Genomic DNA, 21,399 nt, shown 5'->3' with positions numbered 1-21,399 from the left:
CGACGCATTGTCTGCGGGCGGGGCCACTCCAAGACAGCTGGGCAGCCCCAGGGACAAAGGGGGTGGCCCAGGGAACCTGTGCCCTGGGACTCCTGACCAAGCCTTGGGGGGGGCTGTGCCTGAAATTCTCCTTACTTAGGCATGAGGGGGTGCAAGACAAGGGGGAAGCGTTGTTTTGAGAGCGGGTTGTGCCTGGGACACCGCCCAAACATTGGGGGCACGTTGTGCTGTGATGTCTCTGAGGCCTGGGGGCGGAACTGTGCCTGGAGTCGCCCCAGGCCTTGGCTTGGTGGGGAAGCTGTGCCGGGGACCCCATCCTCAAGACCTTGCCTAGCTCGGAGAGTCCCCTCCCGCAGGAGGGGTGGGGGTGGTGTCTGGAATCTCCTTTGCAAGGCCTTGGCTTGATAGGTAGGCTGTGTCAGGGGGACTCCATCCCCACAACCTCGCCTAGAGGCTTGTACCAAGAATCTCTAGTCCCCTGTCCTTGGCTTTTTGGGGAACCCCTACCCCTGGGGCCTGCTAAGAGAAGGCCTGTGACCGAGAGCCCCGTCTCCTAAGCTTTGGTTCTGGGGGCCTGACCTGACCCCCGCCCAGGACCACCTTCTTCAGCCGTGGCACCCTCTCTCCATCCGGACGTCGCGGCCGCCTCCCATCCTCTGCCACATCAGCGGCAGCGCCGCCGCCCACCCCGAGCCCCCCTCTCCCGCCCTTCTCACGCTGGCCGCCGCGCTGCGGGACATCCAGGGCCCGGGCGCCCCCGCCTCCCGCGGCCTCGGCTGGGCCCGGATCCCCGAGTACTGCTGCTGCTACTCTGGCGGCGGAGGCGGCGGCAGCTTGGTCTGACGCGGGCCAGAGCCCGAGGCCGGGAGATGGTGCGGGATGCACACGCGCGAGCCTGCTCCGCTCCCCAGAGGATTCCGTTGCGGGGGTGGGGGAGAGTCTCTCCTGCTCAGCTCCCCGCCCCGGCCCCGCCCATCGGCCTGCCGCCGGCTGTAAAAGAAGAAGGCCCCGCCCCGGCCCTGTGCCTTGCCGGCTTAAGCCCCGCCCCCAGCCCGCAGGTCACGCCCATACGCAAATACGGCCTCGCCTTCCCTGGTGCAGCCACCGCCCCACCACGCCCACTGGCCAGTCGCTGGCTGAGTTCGCGGGGAGCCTCGCTTGAGTCCTCCCCCAGTGTCCACCCAGGCGTGGATTTTCTTCCCTTCCGTGACCCCTGACCTTAGATCCCCTCTGGTTCCGCGCCCAAAATAGTTGCTTCGGGAGACGCCTTGTCTCTCCATATGCCCCGATCTTCCCGCTAACCCCAAGGTTCTCCCAGCACGGCGGGGGCGGGCGGAAGCGGTGACGAGGCACTTTTCACAAGGAAGGGGAGGGGGAATGAGCAGACCCCTGCGTCCTAGTACACGACCGTCGCGGCTTCGGGGGCGGGGGCGCCGGGCTGGACCAGGCCGCGGTTCTGGCCTCCGCCGCCGCGCCCCCCCTCCCTCCCGAATCCTGTGGGTTTGGCAAAGCAGCTGGCCGGGACATTAAGGCCCATTAGCAAAGGCGAGGTTGCTGGGAGCTGAGGGGAAGCCGGGAGCCCAAGAGGCAGCCTGAGGGGTGGGGGCGGTAGGCCTCAGCTGCTGTAGTTCTTCGAGCAGGTGGTCAGCACGTTGGGGGGGGGGGTAACGGGGAGAAGGAGGTTCCCGTAAACAGATGGCCCAGGCAGGGCTGGGGCTTTCAGACAAGGGGGGGGGGCTGACCATCTGCACCTGGAGGCCGCCTGCTAACTCCTCCCCCTCCCCGCCCCCAGCGCAGAGAAAAGAGCTGGGGGAGGAGGAGGGCTGCTTTTATTAGGACTGAAGGTTCAAACCCCGCCCCGAATCACAGAGCGCCTGAAGCGGTTAAGCAGCTGGTGGCGGAGGGAGGGGGACAAAGGTGAGGGCCGCTCCACCGAGCACCGGCCCTCCCCTTTCGCGGCTGGGTCCTGGGTGACCTGAGCAGATGAGAGCGGCCCCCTCCAGGAGTCTGGGTCTTCAGGGTGGCTCGCTGGGGGCCACGGTCTTCCTCAGATGGAGACAAATTCACGGATTCCCCTGCTCAGGGCTGCGGGGTGCCCACTCTGGAGTGGGGAGGCCGCGGTCTGGGGCAGGAAGTTGAGTTCCCCAGTTCCAGGGTTCCCAGCCTCGGGGCTAAGGAAGGGTGTGAGCATCACAGGGCAGACCAAGTTGCTTCCAACGCGGAGTAAAGGGGGAAGGAACAGGGGATGGCGGCTGCTGTGGGAGGGGCACGGGGGCTTCTTGGTGCCAGAGGTTCCCTCTGGTCAGCAGGCTGTGGGCTGTGGCTATCTCTGGCGACAGGCCCAGTAGCGGTCGTAGGTGTCCTGGAAGAGGTCCCGGCAGTCAATGCGGGCGCCCAGGCGGGCGCAGGCCAGGAAGGCCCCTGCCAGCTTTCGGTGCAGGGCGTAAGTCTCCTCAGGGGGTGGGCGCAGCCGGTGCCGCAGCAGCACGGGGATGAGGTCCTGCACGCGGCGGGCAGCGTCCCCTGCCCCAAAGTCGTAGGGGCTCGGCGTGGCAAAAGGCTCCCCCAGGATCATCACTGCCTCCGCGTGGGCGTCTGAGAATGCCTGGAGCAGGGTGGGTAACGGGCGCCCCAGTGAGGACACACCAGCTCTGCACCTAGCCCAGAGGAGACCAGCAGCTCCCCGCCTCCTCCAGAGCCGCTAGCACGCGTAAGAAGCTCCCACCTCCCCCAAAAGTAATAAGCAGACCCCAGTTCTTCAGACCGTTTGGCAGACAAGCTGTTGGTGTGTGCTGCTGAATGGGCTCCAGGTCACAGTGACCACACGCAGAGCAGCACTTCTCCAGGGGGCTCCCTGGGCCCTAGTTCTAGGGAGCAGACCACCAGCGCTTTCCTCCTTCAGAGCTCGTGGTGGCCTCGAACCACCAGGCTTTAGTTGGCAACCAAGCACTTTTACCATTGTGCTATCGGGGCTCCCTTAGCAGGCTCTGATCCCCCTAAACAAGCAGCTCCTCACATCCTCTCCCACCAGACACGCACCCTGCAGTGCAGAAGAGAGCAGCAGCCCCCACTCCCCAAAGTGCCCATTTCCCCAGGGCTCTGGGGTAGTGAGCAGCCTCCATTCCGCCTCCCTCCCCAAAGCCCTCGGAATAGAGCCCAGGCCCCCACCCCCCAGTGTCTCCCAACCTCGGTTTCAAAGCCGGTGAGGAATCTGAGGTCTCGGGATTTCTGCAGGACCCGGTCTCTGTCCCCATCAGCTGCAGCCTTCACTACCTGGGGAGGCGGGTGTGGAGCAGAGGGTCAAAGCCCAGCAGGGGCTCGAGGTGGGGGTGTCCTCCCCGTACTCCCTCCACTCTCACACGCCTGAGCCTCATACCCAGAAGCCTCTCCCCCACAGCCGCCCAGTCAGTGTGCTTCTCCCTCCAGACCATTGTAAAGCCTGGGGGAGGGTGGCCGGGGGGTCTGCCCACCTGCCTGGACGCTACCGCAGTGAAACGGCTCAGAAGAAAACATGGGTCAGGTGCTGGGCATGTGTCCAAATACTGAGCTGGACAAGAAGGGGACCGTGACCCCGAACTCCAGGTGCAGGTTGCCACTGTGCCGTCTCTAGGATCGCCTGGTTGATGCCTGTCACCCACACTGGACTCTGAGCCAGTGTGAGCAGGGAGCCCTGCTGGGTTGAGTCGCACATGCACAGAGCCTGGCCCCCAGGAGGCACTCGGTGAACCCATGGCACATCTGGGTGTGGACTGCGCCTCTGTAGAGCTGGTTGCTCACTTAGGGAGGCTGGGGAAGGCCTGGCCTGGCCTGAACCCTGCTGTTAGGGACCCACTGAATGATGTCCTCCAAAATGAGTTGAAAATCCTCGCCTCTAAGCCTGTGGTTATGATCCCATGTGGGGATGGGTTGTTAGGTTAACGAGACAGGATGAGTGTAGGGTGTCTTGAGTTAATCTCTTTTGAGATGTAAGAGATTAAACGAGCCGAGCCAAGCCAAGCCGGCAGAGCAGACAGGAAGAGAAGCCACAGCACAGGAAGACTGCAAGGGAGCAGAAGCTTGGAAGAGACTGGGACCTTCCTCCAGGGCCCAGAGAGAGAGAAAGCCTTCCCACAGAACCAGCTGCATGAATGCGGCCTTCTAGCCTCCTCAACTGTGAGGCAGTGTGTTTGCTAATGCTGCCCACTCGGGGTGTTTCTGTTACAGCAGCGCGCGGATAACTAAGACATCTGGCTCTGCCACTTGCTGGCTCAGGGCTCTAGGGAAGTTGCTCTCCCTCCAGGCCTCCGAGGCAGTTTTGAGGATAAAGGAGTGCTCTACGGGGAGCGCTTAGCCCTGTGCCTATAGGAAGCAGGAAGCGCTATCCCATCACAAGCGTTTATCACTCTGAATCGGACTCGACAGCAAGGGGTTTACTATTATGACAGGGTGTGTATGAGGGTCCCTACCTCGTAGAAGAGGAAGCAGGCCTGGGCTGGGGGTGGGGCATGGCCAAGCCTGGAACTTGGGTTAGTCTGTCTCCCCCAGCCAAACCCTTAACCACTGTGCTGCCTTGCCGTGGGGCAGGGGGCACTGGATTGGATCTAACCCTTCTCTTCTGACTCCTGCGGCATGCTGGGCCTCAGCTCCCCCTGCCAGGGCCTGTCTGGCCATCTGTCAGGCCTGTGGTCCTCAGGGGGCCTGGTGTGACAGGGCTCTTTGACTAGAAAAGGCTGAGGAGGTGGCAGCAGGGCCTTGCTAACAGCCTGGGAGGGGTGGGAGCACTGAGATGGCCAAACTACCCCCAGTGCCCTTGGTTTTGTGCCTCATTCTGTGACCTACAGAGGGCCCCAAGGGTCCTGGGGTAGAACATCAGCTCCGCCTTCCTGTTCCCATCTCAGGAGTAGGGCCACCGTTTTCCATCCCCAGCCAGAGCGCTGGGCCTCATCCTGCCGCCCATCTCTGCCCCCCCCCCCAGCCACTGGCTCTCAACTGTCCACTAAGGAGTCTCCCAACTGCATCCTCTTCCCCTCTCCACAGCCTTTCTGGGAACTGGTCTTAAAGACCATCATTAGTCAGAGGGAGCGTTCTAATTCTGACTAGGTCCCTCCCCTGTTCAAATCTCTCCCAGGGCTCCCCAGTGCACCAGAATAAAGTAGCATCTGCCAAGCATGGCCTGTAAACCCCGGGGTGATGGGTTCCAGCCTCGTCTCTGGCACCTGTTCTGACCCCCACCTGCCCTCCCAGTCAGAATGTGGACTTCCTTTTGGTCCACTGGGGCATCCCTGGGTAGCAGAAATCGTGACTGTGCTCAGCTGCTGGAGGGAAGGCCTCTCCACCCAGTGTGGTCCCTGGACAGGTGGCACTGGCCTTACCTGGAGTGCATTAGAAATGCATAATCTTATGCCAACTCCAGACCCACTTGACTAGAACTTGTGTTTCACATGTACGTTAAATAGGGAGAAGCACTGTGTTACGGACTGAACTGGGGCTCCTCAAAGTGTGTTGAAACCCTAACCTCTGTGCCTGTGGGTGTGACCTCATTTGGAAACCGGGGTTTTACTTCTGTTATATTAATGAGGTCATACCAGTGTAGGGTGGACCCTAAACCTAACCACTTCTGAGTTATGAAAAGACCAGAATCGACCTGGAGACACATGCAGGGGGAAGATAGACACCATATGAGGATCTGCTATGAGCCAAAGAATGCCTGGAGCGACAGACCAAGAAGGAACCCACACAGCCGAGACCTGTCTGGAATGCAGCCTCCAGAAGTGGCCAGAAATTGGCTGCTGTTCCTCGGAGCCACCTCCCTGCGGTATCTGTGTTACAGCCACGCTGGGTGACTAAGACACACTGCTCTGACAGGAACAGCCCTGCTTCGTGCCTCGTGGCCTCTGCATGTGTCGTCTGTCTGGAACACCCTCCCACTCCCTTCCCAGCTGGTCGTCCTCATCCCTCCGGTTGAGACCAGCCTCCAGGAAGCCCTCACCGACCCTGGCTGGGTCAGACACCCCTTCTGGACTCCCCCAGCCTCCTGTGCTTCCCCCATCCCAGCCCTGACCACTCTGGGCCATCACTGTCTCCCACTGGGCTGTGAGCTCTGGGAAAGTGGGGACCTGGCTTGGTCCCTGGTGTGTCTCCCGCGTCACCCAGAGACCTGGGCATAGAGGGAATATCAGAGGATGTTTGAGCCGATGACTAAATGATTAGAAGCCGAGTTGAAGCTCCATCTCAGCAAACGAACGGGATGGTGTGCTCTGAGGCAAAGGGATCTTGGTGGGTGGGGGTGACCAGGGCACTTCCTGAGGGGCAGAGCCACCCCAAGGGAGCAGCCTGCGTGTGTGTGCGTGTGGTAAGGGGCAGAGGGGGGCAGCGGTTTGACCTGACAAGATGGCCACTGTGACTCTTTCTCTTAGGAGGGGAGAAGTCAAAGGGTGGGTGCATAGGTTCTAGACCCAGACTAGTTACATTTGAATCCCAGCTCTGCCACTTACCAGCTGTGTGACCCTTGGTGAAATCACATAACCTCTCTGAGTTGCCATTACTGCATTTATAAAATGGGGCTAATAATGGTCCTGACCCCCCCACAGGGTTGCTGCATGGCTTAAATCAATTACTATAAGGAAAGTGCCTGAACAGTGCCTGACACAGTATTAAGTGCTGTGTATGTATTAGCTATTAATATTACTGTTGTTGTGTGCTGGCAAGTGGATACCGACTCACGGTGACCCACAGGACAGACTAAAACCGCCCCTCAAGGTTTCCTAGACTGAGATCTTTACTGGAGGCAGCTTGTGGGGTTTTTCTCCCACAGAGCCTCTGCCAGGTTCAAACTGCTGATCTTTTGGTTACAAGCTGAATGCCTATCCACTGCGCCACCAGGGCTATTACCATAACCAAGAAAAACAAACTCCCTGCCATCGAGTCAGATCCGACTCACAGCGACCCCTCCTTGGGCTTCTGAGGTGGTATCACTACAAAAGTAGATTGCCCAACCTTCCTTCTGAGGAGGGTTTGAACCACCGCCAGCCTTCTGGTTAGCAGTCATGTGCCTTAGGCACTACGCCACCAGAACTCCTATTAATATTACTACATTACTACCAGTTATTATTTTTCAATTCCAGCTAGTGTCTCTCCTCACTGTTGCTTCAGCATTCAGCCCGGGCCCCGGCCCTCAGAGGCCCCAGAGCAGGGCACTCACCTCGATGTAATGGTCTGTGAATTCGGTCCCAAATTCCCGGCTTGCCCCAAAGTCCAGCAGAGTCACCTGGGAATGGGGATGGAGAAGGGAATACGGGGAGGCCATCAACAGCCCCACCATTGACTCGGGGGACAGTCAGGATCTATTCCCCGCACCCCTGGCCCTGCCCTCTCCAGCCAGGGTCCCTGCCCAGCTGCCAGCCTGGGCTCCTCGCCTCCAGCCTCAGCCCTTCCAGTCCACCCCCACGTGGCAGTCAGCAGGACCTGGCTTTTACTTTGTGATCCCAATTGTTTTATAACAGCATGTTTTAGGAGTACAGAAAAGTCTAGAGAATAAAAACGTATAGAAAAGCAAAATGAAAATCCTCAAAACCCATCACTCAGCTTAAAATATAGAATATCCAAGCCAGGGGGAGCCTCCACATGCCTTACCCCCGCCCCACTACCAAGGTTAGCTTGCTCCTGAAATCACATGTATCACCCCCCACACACACAAAAAACCAACCCACCACTTGCAGTCTAGTGGATTCTGACTCACAGCGCCCCTAGAGGACAGAGTAGAACTGCTCCACAGGGTTTCCAAGGCAGTAAACCTTTAGGGAAGCCGACTGCCTCATCCTTCTGCCACGGGAATGGGCTGATGGGTTCCAACCGCCCACCTTTAGGCTAGCAGCCAGGCGCTTCACCCACTGTATCACCAGCACTGCACCCATCATCCCAAACCCACACTGATACATTGTCTACTTATATATCTATAAACAATACACAGTCATGTTCTGCATGTTTTAAAACTTCACTTGACTGGCATTTACTATTGCTGTCCTACAACTTGTTCCTGGCCTACATGGTTTTGAGCTTGTTCATTCATTTCTCACTGCTGTATCAGGACCTCATTGCGTGAATGGATCTCAAAGCACTAGCCTGGCGGCTGGACACTGTTGTTGTTTCTGGCTTCTATTATTAAACACGATGCTCTGTAGGCACACGTGTGAGAGTTTCTCTAGGGCAGGAGTTCCAACTATTGACCACAACCCGTATGAAGAAATACAGTGTCTGCTGGACGCCATTATAAATCAAACCCAAACCCAAACCCACTGCCATCGAGTTGATTCTGACTCATAGTGACCGCACAGGACAGAGTAGAACTACCCCAGAGGATTTCCAAGGCTGTCAATCTTCACAAAAGCAGACAGCCTCATCTTTCTTCCATGGAGTGGCTGGTGGGTTCAAACCACTGACCTTCTGGTTAGCAGCCAAATGCCTTAACCACTATACCCCCAGAGCTCTTTAGTGAATGGCTAACCCTTCCAAAAGTTGTTCTCCCTCTTTTACAGGGTCACAATGCCACTGAGAAGCCAGTGGCCAAGCCAAGGACTCCATTTGCCTGCATCCGCCGCACCTAGACAGGCCAGGTGACTGGTTCTCATCAGTGAAAAGGAAGGTAAAGGAAATGACGGGTGACATCTGGCCAAAGCTGTGAAGAAGGGGTTACCCTCTCAGCCTCTGTGTCCCCTTCCACTAGAAGCAGAGCAGTGCCAGGCCCAGGGGACAACACAACCACAACAGGTAAGGAGCCTGAGCCCCTGGACTCTGCAGCCACCCTGTCCCACGGATGAACATCAAACCACTATTGTCCTGACTTACTGGAATATCAGGGTCTACTTGTTTAAGTGGCTAGTGTATCCTGATGCACACTACAAGGAACCAACCTGGTGGCTGGACGTTTCATACAGGAAGTTGGCCCAGTTGGGGTCCGTCTGCATGAATCGGAACTCAAACAGCTCCCGCAGACACAGCCTCAGGAGCTGGAAGCAAATCTTGGGGGTGGGGTGGGGTAGGGAACAGATGCAGTAAGACCATGGGCCTGGCCCCTCCCCCCCAGCTCCCCCGGGGCAGTGCCTGCCCTACTGCCCACTGGGACCATGTACCTGGTTTCGGATGTCCTGGCTCAGGCTTTGGCATTGGTCCAGAGGGATCCCTCTGGCTAGCTCCATGCCCAGCACCCGTGTGGTGCACAGCTCCTGAATTACAGCCGGCACCCGGAAGAAGGGGTCATCTGCCAGCAGCTGCCTGGGGCAGGAGGGAGGAGGGGAACCAGTGTCCTGCTTCAGGCGCCTGGGCCTAGCTCTGAACAGTCCTCCAAGATGAGCCTGTGTCTTGCACTCTCCCTGCCCTTCTCTTGCCTCTGCTCTGAGTGATGCCAAGTCCTGGCTGGACCAACATCCATTCAGACATTTCATTCATCCATTCAACAGCTATCTCCACAGCACTTATTCTGGGCCCATGCCTACAATGGGGTGCTGCTGGAGACTGGTTACCACTTTGCTACCTCCAACATTCCTGTGGCTAAGAAGGACACAGGGAAAAGGTAACCACAGGGAGGAAGTGGAAAGAGAGCCGTTGCACTGTGGGAATTGCAATCAATGTCATGAAACAAAATGTGAGCTGCTGTATGGAAAATGAATTTGCTCTCCAAACTTTCATCCAAATCACAATTAAAAAAAAAACACCACCACATTCCCATGGCTTCCAGCTGCCCTTGGAGCCCAAAGCGCTCATCGTGGTGTGTATCACTTCTTTCAGCAATTCACTAATTCATCCAAAGAGTCCATGGCGACCGGCATTGGTCACTCCTTGGGGTTATTATTCTCCATGCTTGTAAATCAATACAAGGGAAAGAATCCGTTTCTGTGTCCATCTGTCCCTGTGCGGGAGGATGCAGGGGACAGACAGGCAATGCGCCAGCCCCAAGGCCTGTTCCACCCCCATCCCCTAACCCACCACCTCCCAAAGAAATGACTCCACCAGCTCAACTGTAGGGTGTCTCAGTGGAAGATGTGGGGAGCAAAGATCGTGAAAGCCCTGTCACTGGGCAGCTGTGGGGTGGCTGGAGTAGAGTGAGGGGGCCCGGGTAGATGGGCAGAGGCCAGAGGGTGTGGATTTTTATTCCCTGGGCACTGTAGAGGGAGTCTCCCCAGATCCCACATGGGAGGACTGTGGCCCAGCCCCAGATCATGCCCTCCTCCTCAAGGTCCTGCTTGGGGGCTTGTGTTTTTGTTCTTATTTATAAAAACTCTAATGTTTGAGCAGGGCCCTGTGTCAAGTACTTCCTCAGCACAGTTCCCTCGATCCTCAGTCCCCTAAAGAGGATGACACTCTCCTGAAGCCACTGTACAGGTTCAGGCCACACAAGTGGGTAAGGGTGTACCTGGCATTTGAGCCCACACCTGTCAGTCCCACAGAACGCCCCCAACCCCTGCCTTCTGGGGCCTTTCCTCTCACTCTGCATCCACAGAGCTTGCCACCACGTGGTGGAGGATCCCGTTGAGGTGTAATTAACTGCTGCGTATTGTGATGCTTCTATGACGCGACCGTATTGTTTTTGGAAGCCACGGTTCATCTCACCATTCACGTTTCACTGATGAGCACACCACCATTACGTCATCCACTCTGGTGTGGTCAAGATTTGAGTTGTTTCTTGTTTTGGACTATTTCAAACAGTGTTCCCCTAAGCATTCTAGAAGATTCAGTTGGGAGCGTCTCTGAGGTATTTAATTAGAAGAGCAACTATCGGGTTGTTGGGTACGTGAATTTTGAGCCTTACAGATGTTCCCAAACTGTTTGCCCAAAATGCTGATATCAAAGTCCCCTTCAGCCCACATGTATGAGGGATACTGTGGAGTCCTGTTCTCTCCAGCTCTCGGCACTGTCACATCCCTTAGTCTTTGTCAACCCAGTGGGTGTAACAGTATCTCACTGTGTAATCAATTCCCTGTTGACAAGTCCATCTCCCCCATCAGCTCACAGAAGACAGAAACATGGGGACCAAAGAGGCGAAGGTGCTTGAACAAATGAATGAAGAGTCTACCAGCCCCACTTAGGGGCCTCTACCGTCCGCTCAACCCAGGAGGGAAGGAAGAAGGGAAGCTGGAAGGAGAGTGGTCTCGAAGGGCCCTGCAGGGGCTCAGCTCACCTGAAGTTTTGGGCACAAGCTGCCTCACGCCGGTAGTCACACTCCCAAGCCAGCTCCCGCTGCAAGGCCTGCAGACTCTGCTCTGCAAACAGGCCTGAGAGGTACAGCTCTGTCAGCCGGGAAGGCCACTGTCCAGCCCACACCTCGGGCTCCCACTCATGGGTGGCTTCTCAGTTCTCCCCTCCCTGTCCATCATCCACCTCTGCTCTCCAGACACACGCACACTCCCGGTCTCTGTCCACTGTGCCCTTGACACACACATCACACACTTCCCTGTCCTTCATACAGCCACAGTCCTTCAAAGGCTTTCCTGGTCTGTGTCTTCCACGCATGTGCACACCAGTCCCTCACATCTCACAGTCACACCGGCCACCCAATCTGCATCCTGACCATCCTGTATAAAACCACTCTCTTTCCTGGAGTTTTTCTTTCTCACACAACTCCACTCCATCTTCCTCAGTCAGTTTCCCACGTGCTGTAACACAAACATGCTGCCTCTTTACGATCGCTTTCTGCTCCTGCTGCTTCTCCCACACCTACGACCCCTCTCTACACTGCACACCCTCCGGTGTCTGCGTCTGAATTTCGGACCAGGCTTGTCTCTGTGACTCGTTCAGAATCAGTTAAGTTTTCTCTTCACACACACGCTCTCTGTGCCTCAGTGTCTCTCATGCACTGCACATTCTCTCACACACAGCCCCACATGGGCCACTCTGCCCCCATCCAGCTCCATGGGGAGGGAGCGCCTCACCCTCCGGCAGGCCCGTGCTCATCCGGAGCACCGCCAGCAGGTTCTGGATGTCACTCGTGATGCTCTGGGCGACGCCAGGGTACTGCACGGGAGACAGGCAGGGAGTCACTCCTCCTCCAGGTCAACAGGGGCCACCACCACCCCCGCCTCACCCTCCTTACCTGGATCTTCACGGCTACCTCCGTCCCATCCCTCAGCATGCCCTGGTGCACCTGCCCGATTGAGGCAGCGGCAAAGGGCACTTCCTCCAAAGAGGCCATCTTAGCCTGCCAGTCCCTGCCAAGCTCCTCTTCAAGAACTCTCTGAGAACAAACATTGTATTAGTCTGTTGTAAAAGTCAAGGAAAGGTTTATCTATGGAAGGAAATTTTCTTTGTTGGTTACCAGGGGTGGGAGGGGAGGGGAGGGAACACTGTTAGATAAGTAGAGGTAAGTATTGATTTGGGTGAAGAGAAGGGCAATGTACCAAACGTGAGTGATCAACACGGTGGCATTGAGGAAGAGGAAGACATAGAGAGGCACGTGGGAGGTGCAGACAACAAAGATGAACCCTTTTGCACATACAGTTCTGCATGGTCAGTGAAGGCAAACACGGGTATAAGGGTGGATAGATGGGTGGGCAGGCTGAACTATTAGGTATGTCTGTGCAGCAGGGACTATACCCAAGACCATGTATAGGGTTGGCAAACAATGGTTCTATAAGTGTATAGTAGAGCTGACAAGGGACAAGGCTGTAGTCACATCTTGGCCACAGCCAGCTACCCAGAGGGACCCAGTAGTTGAACCTGTGGGCTCGGGACCATAGTTGCAGAGGACATCAAGCTCAATTGGCATAGCATACTACACGAAACATTGTTCCCCCTCCTACTTTGGCCCCTAGAGCCTGGCACAAGGAGACAGCTGAGGGGGCAGGAGTGCATGGAGGGATGCTGTCCTGGTTCCCTGGCGCCACTCTGACAGGAATATACCATAAATGGGATGACCTTAACAAACAGGAGTTTCTTCTTACAATTTGGAGGCTTTAAGTCCAAGTTCAAAGTGCCAGGCTCTAGGGGCTGGGTGAAAGCCCCTCTCAACCTTGGGGTCCAGCTCTGCCTCCTGCTCCCGGTCCACTGGAGCTAGAGGCATTTCTTCACTCAGACAGCTGCTGGCTGCTGAGGCTGAGAAGTCCCAAGGTTGACGAGTAAAAAGGCACATTTCTGATGTTACCAAACCACACGGCAGGCCATTAACTTAAGTCCATTGTAAGTCCCAAAGTCGGCAGAACATAGCAGGCTGCTGAGCAACGACATGGCTACATGCAGGGTCCAAGCGTGCCATAGGCTGGAGACCACTCCCAAGACTTCTCCTTAAATACAGGAAGCAGACCACATCCCAAAGGCAGCTACCCAGATGCTTGTGGTAGATCCCACCATGGAGTTGATTGCCAGTCTCATCATGGGAAATAACTACCACCAGCTTCCCAGCCACTCAACCAGGCCCAGCCAAGTTGACACACAAACATAACCGCCACAGATAGACACAGGGAAGAGGTAATTATCGGGAGGAACTGGGAGGGGAGCTGTTGCATTGGGGTAAATTGTGGTCAATGTCATGAGACAAAGGTATGTGAACTGCTGTATGGAAAGTGAATTTGCTCTGTAAACTTTAACCCAAATCACAATTAAAAAAAAAAAAAGAATGAACGAACTTTGAGGGGAGTGGTCACAGCCAACCCTGTCACGACCATGGGCAGCTGCGCGCGTTCATGACCCCAGCACTAACAACAGGACGCTCACACCCACTGGGCCCCGGGCTAAGCTCTTGACGGCTACCCCACTTTGCAGATGAAAAAATAGTGCTCAGAGAGAAGTCTCTCGCCCGTGGGGACCAACCAGGCAGCGGGGGCTGGGTGGCCCAGCCCAGCTTATCTCCAGAGCCTACATCCCCCAGGCGGTGGTGGACACTGTTACTATCTATAGTTAGCCTGATAATAATTCTTTCTTATACTTGTATAACATACTAGCAACTTGAAGTTAATGTGATAAGGAAGAGCTCAAATTTTCTGAGGGCCTCCTGGGGTTGGGTCCTGTTCAGAGCAGCTCCGAATGGGGCAGCGACTGCCCAAGGTCACCTGGCAAGGGAGCAGAACAGAGACTAAAAGGCAGGCAGGTGGCCAGATTCCAGAGTCCACCCTTCCTCGGTTATTACAAGAACAGCTGATGTCTTGGTGGCAGGCGTGGTGCCAATCTATTTACAGAAACTATCTCCTCTAATTTACCAAGAAAAGTAATAAAATGCATCTCACTGAGCGTCGGGCCTGTTCTGTGTGTGTTAGGTAAACTAACTGACCTAACGCGACGATGTGCGTGTTATCACTATCCTCACTGCACAGATGACGAAACCGAGATACGGAGAGATCAGGCCAGGGTTCGGGCCCACGCTGGCCTCGGGACTGGGCTCCGCTGCCTCTTTAGCAGCCCCATGGGGCCTGGGTTGTGCCCGGCACCGCATGGCCTGCTCGTCACCTTCTCATAGCACTGGCACAGCGGCTCGGAGGAGTGGGCTTCAGGAGGTCCCATCTCACGCCGGGGTAGCTGAGGCTGAGCGTCAGGGTCGGGCACTGAGCAGATCGATGAAGGCAGAGGGTGGGGTGGGATGGAGCCCCCCGGGCACTCACCATCATCTGCCAGCGGGGCATGAAGTCAGCACTCTGGCGGACCCGCTCGAAGATGCGCTGGATCTGGGGGCTGATGAAGCTGTTGTCTTGGGAGAGAAGAGGAGGGAAGGAGTGAAGGAGGAGGGCCCCCGTGTGAGGATCTGAAGTCAGGGATGTTAGCGGGTGGGGGGGGTGAGGAAGAAGTGAGGTCAGGGGTCAGGGATGGAGGGTCACGCTGTACCCTGGATGCTGAGCATTTGGCCAACCTTGAGGGCGGCCCCCCGAACAGCACACAAGGTCTGCACGATGCGTTCAGCGTTGGCTTCCGACAGGAAAGGGCTGGAGCCTGCCTGGGAGCCAGCCTCTGGGGAGGAGAGAGTAATCATTTATCAGGACCATGATGAGTATCATACCACCGTACACCCACCAGAATGGCTAAAATGAAAAAGACAATACCAAGTGTTGGCAAAGATGTGGAGCAACCTACACTCAGGTTGTGTGTGGTGAGTGTCATGGCACAGGCCCTTTGAGAAACAGCTGGGAGGTTTCTACTAAAGCTCCACATTAAAAAAAAAAAAAAAAAAACTTGCTGCTGTTGAGTCGATTCCAACTCACAGCGACCCCCTTTGGGTTTCCAAGGCAGTATCTCTGTGTAAGTAGATTGCCCAGTCTTCCTTCCATGGAGTGGCTGGTGGGTTTGAACCACCAGCCTTCTGGTTAGTAGTCAATGCCTTAGGCATTATGCCACCAGAGCTCCTTAAAGCTCCACTTAACACCCAATGCAATTCCTCTCCTAGGGAAGTGCATTAATGTGTCCACCAACAGAGACAGTACAAGTCTGTTCACAGTAGCAGTGATCATGACAGCCCCAAACTGGAGACAATGCACAGGAGCATCAGGAGAGCGAACGGACGAGCTGTGGCAGCCACACAGTGGGAAACTAAAGACTGAACAATCTACACACCCACCAACCACACGGACATGCCTCTCAAACACAACACTGCACCAAAGAAGCCAGACTCCTAAGAGAATAAATACACTGTCCATTTCCATTCATATGAAGAGCAAAGTTAGGCAAAATGAGAGTTTTAGAAGCCAAGACAGTAGAGAAACTAGGAGTGACTAAAAGGGGGCATGAGAGGGGCTTCTGGAAATTCTAGGGCAGTAAATTCAAAGTGTGGTATGGGAGGTGCCAGGGGGTCTCTGTGACCCTTCAGATGGTCCATGAGACCAAAACTTTTCTCATAATAATAGATGCTATTTGCTCCTCCTTCCCTCCCATTCTCCCGAGTGCCCACTGGACTCTTCCATAGGCTCGATGACGTGTGCAGACAGCATCGCGGACGGCTGTACACGCAGACAGTGTCACTGACGGCTGTGGGATGTGTGTGTGTGTTTGTGTGTTGTAACAATTTCTTAGCTTTAATCTCTAACATGGTAAATACCAGTAAGTGTAACACACATAAATGCCAGTAAATGTAACATACATCAACAAAGCCTTGGGGAGCCCTCAATATTTTCCGTAATGGCGTTACTGAAATATAATTCACATATTACACAATGCACTCATCTCAAGCATAGATTTGTATGGCTTTTAGGATTTTCACAGAGCTGTGCAACCATTCACCACAATCAATTCTAGAACATTTCATCACCCCCAGAAAGAAACTCCGTACCCATTAGCAATTAGTCCCCATTTCTCCCTAAACTCCTCAGCCCTAAAACCAAAACCTGTTGCCCCCAACTTGACTCTGACTCAGTGATCCTACAGGACAGAGTAGAACTGTCCCACAGGGTTTCCAAGGCTGTAAGCTTTACAGAAGCAGTCTGCCACGTTTCTCCTGTGGGTTCCAGCTGCCAACCTTACGGTTAGCAGCTGAGTGCTTAACCAGTGTGCCATCAGGGCTCCTTTCCCCAGTCCTGGTAACTACCAATCTACTTTCTGTCCCTGTAGGGTTCTGTCCTGATTCTAGATGCTGACTAAATGGAATCATATAACATGTGGCCTTTCGTATCTGCCTTCCCTCACTTGGCAACGTTTCCAAAGCTCATCCACGCTGTGGCACGGATCAGTACTCCACTCCTTTTTATGGCTGAAAAACACTCCAGGATGTGACTAGAACCATTTTATTTACTCACTCATCAGTTTTAAGGGGGTGCAGGGATCTTGAGACCAAAAAGCTTCACAACCACAGTTCTGAGGTTTCTTCTCTTTTTTAAAGATTGTGGTGCAAATACACATAACAAACAATCCACCAATTCAACAATCTGTCTATGTGGGAGTTAGTGACACTGGGTTACATTCTTCACATGGTTGCAACCATCATCAGCACGCTTTTCTGAATTATTCCACCACCATTTAAACAGAAACTCAGTGTTCCCCTTTTTCCCTCCATCCAATCGTTGGATATCTGCCTATTTCACATGAGATCACACAGTATTTGTCTTTTTGTGACTGCCTATCTTACTCGATATGAGATCTGATGGTACAGTGGTTAAAGCACTGGGCTGCTAACCAAAAGGTCCATGGGAGGAAGATGTAGCAGCCTGCTTCTGCAAAGATTACTATTCTGTCCTCTAGGGACGCTGGGTCACCATGAACTCAAAGGCAGTGAGTTTGGTTTGGGCTTTGCTTCTGTGAAGACTGACAGCCTTGGAAACCCTATGGGGCGGTTCTACTCTGTCCTCTAGGGGCGCTGTGAGTCGGAATCCACTCAGTGCCAGTGGGTTGGCAGTGTTATCTTACACAGCATGTTTCCAAGGGTCATCCGTGTTGCACGCATCAGAATGTCATTCTCTGGCTGAGTAACCTCCTACGGTGTGACTACACCACGTTGTATACACTTACGTTTCCGTTTTAAGGGTGTGCAGAGATACTGAGACCATAAAGTCTGAGATTCACTGTTTGAGGGTTTCTTGATCTGGGTGCATGAACACTCTACCAAAAAAAAACAAACCCACTGCTGCCAAGTTGGATCCGACTCACAATGACCTCTCCTTGGGTGTCCGAGGTGGTATCACTATGGAAGTAGATTGCCCAACCTTCCTTCCAAGGAGTGGCTGGTGGGTTTGAACCGCCAGCCTTCTGGTCAGCAGTCAAATGCTTAGACATTACGCCACCAGAGCTCCCATGAACACTCTACTCTGTGAAAATTCATCAAGCTGTACACTTATGCTGTGTGTACATTTCTGTATACACATTATGCTTCAATAAAGCATTTATTAAGCTTTTATTTTATAAAAAAATTTATTGTGCTCTTTATTGAGTCCAAAGGAGCTGTGGAGGTGCAGTGGTTAAAGGCATTTAACTGCTAACCACAATGTGGGCTGTTGGAATTCACCAGCAACTCCGTGGGAGAAAGATGAGGCAGTCTGCTTCCGTAAAGACTCACAGCCTTGGAAGACCTGTGGGCAGTTCTACTCTGTCCTATGGGGTCCGTGTGAGTCGAAATCGACTCCAAGGACCTGTAGATTCTCTAGCTGAATCTCTACAGCTACTCCAGGAAGTAAGAACTACTAATGCCTTCACTTAAAAGGTGAGAAAGCAAGAAGCTCAGAGAGGCATACTGCCTGGCTTCAGGTCACACAGCATGGAAGTGGCAGAATAGGGTATAGACTTGGGTCTGCCTCATTCCCCACCACCCTTTCATTTTGCAAAAATACAGACAGACAGAAAAGTTGCAAGTGTAGCACAAGGAACACCCACATATCCTTCACCTGTATTAAGCCCTGCAGCATCCTGCCTCGTCTGCTTTGTGTGTGTGTGTGAGGTTGTTGCTATTGCTGTTATCATGATTATTATTCGGCTGACCCACTTAGATGAAGTTGCACACCTGAACTTAACTCCTAAAAGCTCTGTCATTCTTTTCCTAAAAATGACAGCATTCTTCTATGTAGTCACAGCACTGTCATTATGCCCCAGAAAAGTGACACTGATTCCCTAGTATCATTTACTATCCAGTCTATACTCAAATGTCCCCCACTGTCCCTACAAGTTGATTACAGCTGGGGGTTTTTCAAACTGAGGTCCCATGAAGGTTCACATATTTCACTTATATAAAATAACGCCCCTTTTGTTTCAAGATACAGGCGTCCTGAGGAATCTTACCCACAAATCCCTCTCTGAACACATCCAAGTCCATCTCTATTGTACACGGATCCCCACTGGCACTCCTGCGTTCAGCTTTCCTCTCCTGCTCTAAGTCTGGGACCCAAAACACAGTGGCTTACATTGTTTCTTGGATGATAAGCTTTTAAGAATCACAACTGTAATAGCAGATGTAGCCTGTTCTGAGCACTTCACGTGGCCCCTAAGAGGTGGGTACGTTATCATCACTTCCATTTTCCAGATGAGGAAACTTGCACTCAGAGAGGTGAAGCCATTTGCCTCAGGTCACACAGCAAGGCCAAGGGCTGAACCCAGGCAGTGGGGCTCACTCACCTGACTGTGGATATCCTCCTGGCAGAGTCTTCTTGGCCACCTCAGCCAGTGCTCCCAGCCCCAGGCCCACAGCCAGTCCTGGGGAGGGAGAGAGGAGGCTGCGTCTGCTGGACGGGGTGTTCTCCCCTCACACACACACCTGCTGCCTCTAAGTCTCTGTCCCCATCTTACTCCCTCCTTGCTTGCGGGCTCCTTCCAGGTGAGGTCCCTTCTTTCTCTCCTGAGCCAGCAGCTCTCAGCCCTGGCTTCACAGGACAGTCATCTGAGCAGCTTTTAGAAATACGATGCCCTGATCCCACCCGAGAGGCTGATTTAACTGAGCTGAACTAAGGCCGGGTGACACTTTTTTTTTTTTTTTAAGCCTTCCAGATGATCCTACTGTGCAGCCAAGGTTAAGGCCCCAAGATGACACCCCTGAGTCTCTGTCATCCTGTGACCCCTTTTCCCTGGCTCTTCCTCTTCAGGTCTCTCTTTCCTCAGGCAGTGATTTCTCTCCCGTCCTGATTTCCCCTGGCCCCTCTATGCCTCTGTCTCTCTGTTTCTCCCTCTACAACCTCTCCCCAGCTCTGACTTTGTCTCTCTCCCTGTCCCCAAGAACATCTTGGGTCTCTGTGCCTCTTTCCCTGTCACCATCTCTGTAAATAAGTACACCCGGAGTTTTCTGAGTGCCCTCCTACATGCCGGGTATCATTCCCAGTACGAGTTTTGGTCATTAACTCATTTTACCCGCACATCCTCATGAGATAGGTTTTACAGAGAAACGTCCATTTTACAGAAAAGGAAACCAAGGCTCAGAGAAGTTAAGTAACTTGCTCAGAGTCACAAAGTGAGGGCATAGCAGAATCAGACCTTGCACACAGCCAGGTTCTAAAGCTCTAAGCACAGCACTCAAATGCTTCTTAATACCGTGAATCAGTATCTTTAAAACTTGAATCACGATCCATAGTAAAGATATTTATATTGTAACTGGTAAAGATAAAGGTATACAGAATGTTTCACAAAACAATATTTTCCATTCCTATACAGGTACATTCCTATTTTCTATTCTTTTTTTTTTTTTAATGCTGGCTGCTCTGGTGGTATAGTGGGTAAGGCATTTGACTGCTAACCAGAGGGTCAGCAGTTCAAACCCAGCAGCCACTCCATGGAAGAAAATGGGGTGATCTACTTCTGTCAAGATTTACAGCCTCAGAAACTCAAAGAGGGTCTCTATGAGTCGGAATCAACTCAATGGCGGTGAGTTTGGTTTTGGTGAGTTTGGCGACCCACTAAATTATTTCATGCAACTTGCAACTTCAAGTTTGACCAATCCTGCTACATGACCTCAAGAAGTCACCTCACCTCTCTCAGCTTTCATTTCCTCATCTGTAACATGGAAATGAGCACTCATAGGTTCACTGTAGTGAGATAACGTGCATATGGGGCCTTACACATTGCAATTTCTCAATAAACATTGGTATCGAGGGAAGGAGAGGAAACACTGCAAAAATGAAAAATAAACTTTGGTACCAAATACGCTCCTATTTCTCTGGCTTTGTGGGTCTCCTTCCCTGTCTTTCCCTCCTCTGCCCGTGTATATCTCTCACTCTTTCTCTCATTTGTTCTGTAAATGTCACCCCCTCCAGTGTAGGTCATAATACCCCAGTCACACACCTACCCCCAAAGTTGGCCAAGCGGCTGATGCGGGAGGCAGGCACTTTGCGTTCTCGGGAGCGGTCACTCAGCTGGGAAATGAGGGGCATGTCTGAGAGTAGGAAGGTGGGTGCACCCTTCCCCAACTTCAGGGGACCAGCAGCCTTCATGCAGTATCACTGAGGAGGGGCACAGTGATACCTGGGGCCGGGGTGTCTTCCTGGGCCGGGCCTCCCGTGCCCTGCGAATGTCTTCCTCACTCAGGCCTCTTCTGCCAGGCCCGTCCTGATGAAACCTTGGGGCTTGAGAACCCCCACAAGACCCCTGTGAGCAATATGGACTTTGGTAAGGATTAGAGGACATGGGGGTCCTCTGGCCCTTTGGGACCCCTCCCTTCCCCACCTCTTTCTCTTGGGGACCCTCCCCACTCTTACCCACCAGTGGAGGCCAGGCCCCAGAGCCCCACAGAGCAGACCAATAGAACGGCCCAGCTGTCCACAGGTCCCCCGCGGAAGGAACCCTAACTCCAGCCACATCGCCTGAGGGAGAAAGGGAGGGATTATTTGGGTGGGGCTTGTGGCCTGTCCTCCCTGTTTGCCAGGCCCCCAAATTCCTTCGGTGCCCACCCTCTCTAAGACTGCCAAGTCCCAAGGACTTCTTCCCTGTTAAGAGGCCCCTATAGCTTCCCCTGCCTCTCCGTCTCGTTGCTAGGAATCTCTAGCTTTTCCTGCGGGCCACCCAAAATCCACTCTCCCCCAGCGCCCCCTACACCGTTACTAAGGTCCT

The 21,399-nt window shown here is 53.9% G+C and overlaps 2 protein-coding genes across 2 annotated transcripts in view; both read right to left on the bottom strand.

Moving 5' to 3' along the window:
- The window catches only part of NUMBL (NUMB like endocytic adaptor protein), a 31,729-nt gene extending 30,989 nt beyond the window's left edge, over positions 1 to 740 (bottom strand). Inside the window, exon 1 of the mRNA XM_007942975.1 lies at positions 717 to 740. Coding sequence (XP_007941166.1) covers positions 717 to 740 — 24 coding nt within the window. The remainder of the gene's footprint in view (positions 1 to 716) is intronic.
- A 1,583-nt stretch (positions 741 to 2,323) lies between these two features.
- On the bottom strand, positions 2,324 to 21,149 carry COQ8B (coenzyme Q8B). The gene is made up of 14 exons (XM_007943146.2): positions 21,048 to 21,149; positions 20,815 to 20,937; positions 20,639 to 20,705; positions 18,982 to 19,059; positions 14,782 to 14,904; positions 14,562 to 14,647; positions 12,065 to 12,205; positions 11,904 to 11,985; positions 11,153 to 11,246; positions 9,108 to 9,249; positions 8,889 to 8,996; positions 7,181 to 7,246; positions 3,187 to 3,273; positions 2,324 to 2,605 (listed from the first exon to the last, which is right to left on the bottom strand). The coding sequence occupies exons 1-14, from the start codon at positions 21,147 to 21,149 to the stop codon at positions 2,324 to 2,326; spliced, it is 1,581 nt and encodes a 526-aa protein (XP_007941337.2).
- Between the last annotated feature and the right edge of the window lie 250 nt (positions 21,150 to 21,399).

This window comes from Orycteropus afer, unplaced genomic scaffold, assembly GCF_000298275.1.
Source record: "Orycteropus afer afer isolate SDZICR_OR568_19922 unplaced genomic scaffold, OryAfe1.0 scaffold00099, whole genome shotgun sequence".
NCBI classification, from domain to species: domain Eukaryota; kingdom Metazoa; phylum Chordata; class Mammalia; order Tubulidentata; family Orycteropodidae; genus Orycteropus; species Orycteropus afer.
Note: the sequence above shows the minus strand (reverse complement) of the source record. Positions and strands in the feature narration are given on the sequence as shown.

Bases quoted from the DNA above. Each gene is read 5' to 3' on its own strand.
- COQ8B (XM_007943146.2), bottom strand. From the start codon at position 21,149: ATGTGGCTGGAGTTAGGGTTCCTTCCGCGGGGGACCTGTGGACAGCTG. The intron at 14,905-18,981 runs GTGAGTGAGCCC...TCTCCTCCCCAG, and splicing joins AGGAGGATATCCACAGTCAG to AGGCTGGCTCCCAGGCAGGC. The intron at 7,247-8,888 runs GTTGGTTCCTTG...CCCCATTCCCAG, and splicing joins ATGAAACGTCCAGCCACCAG to GTGACTCTGCTGGACTTTGG.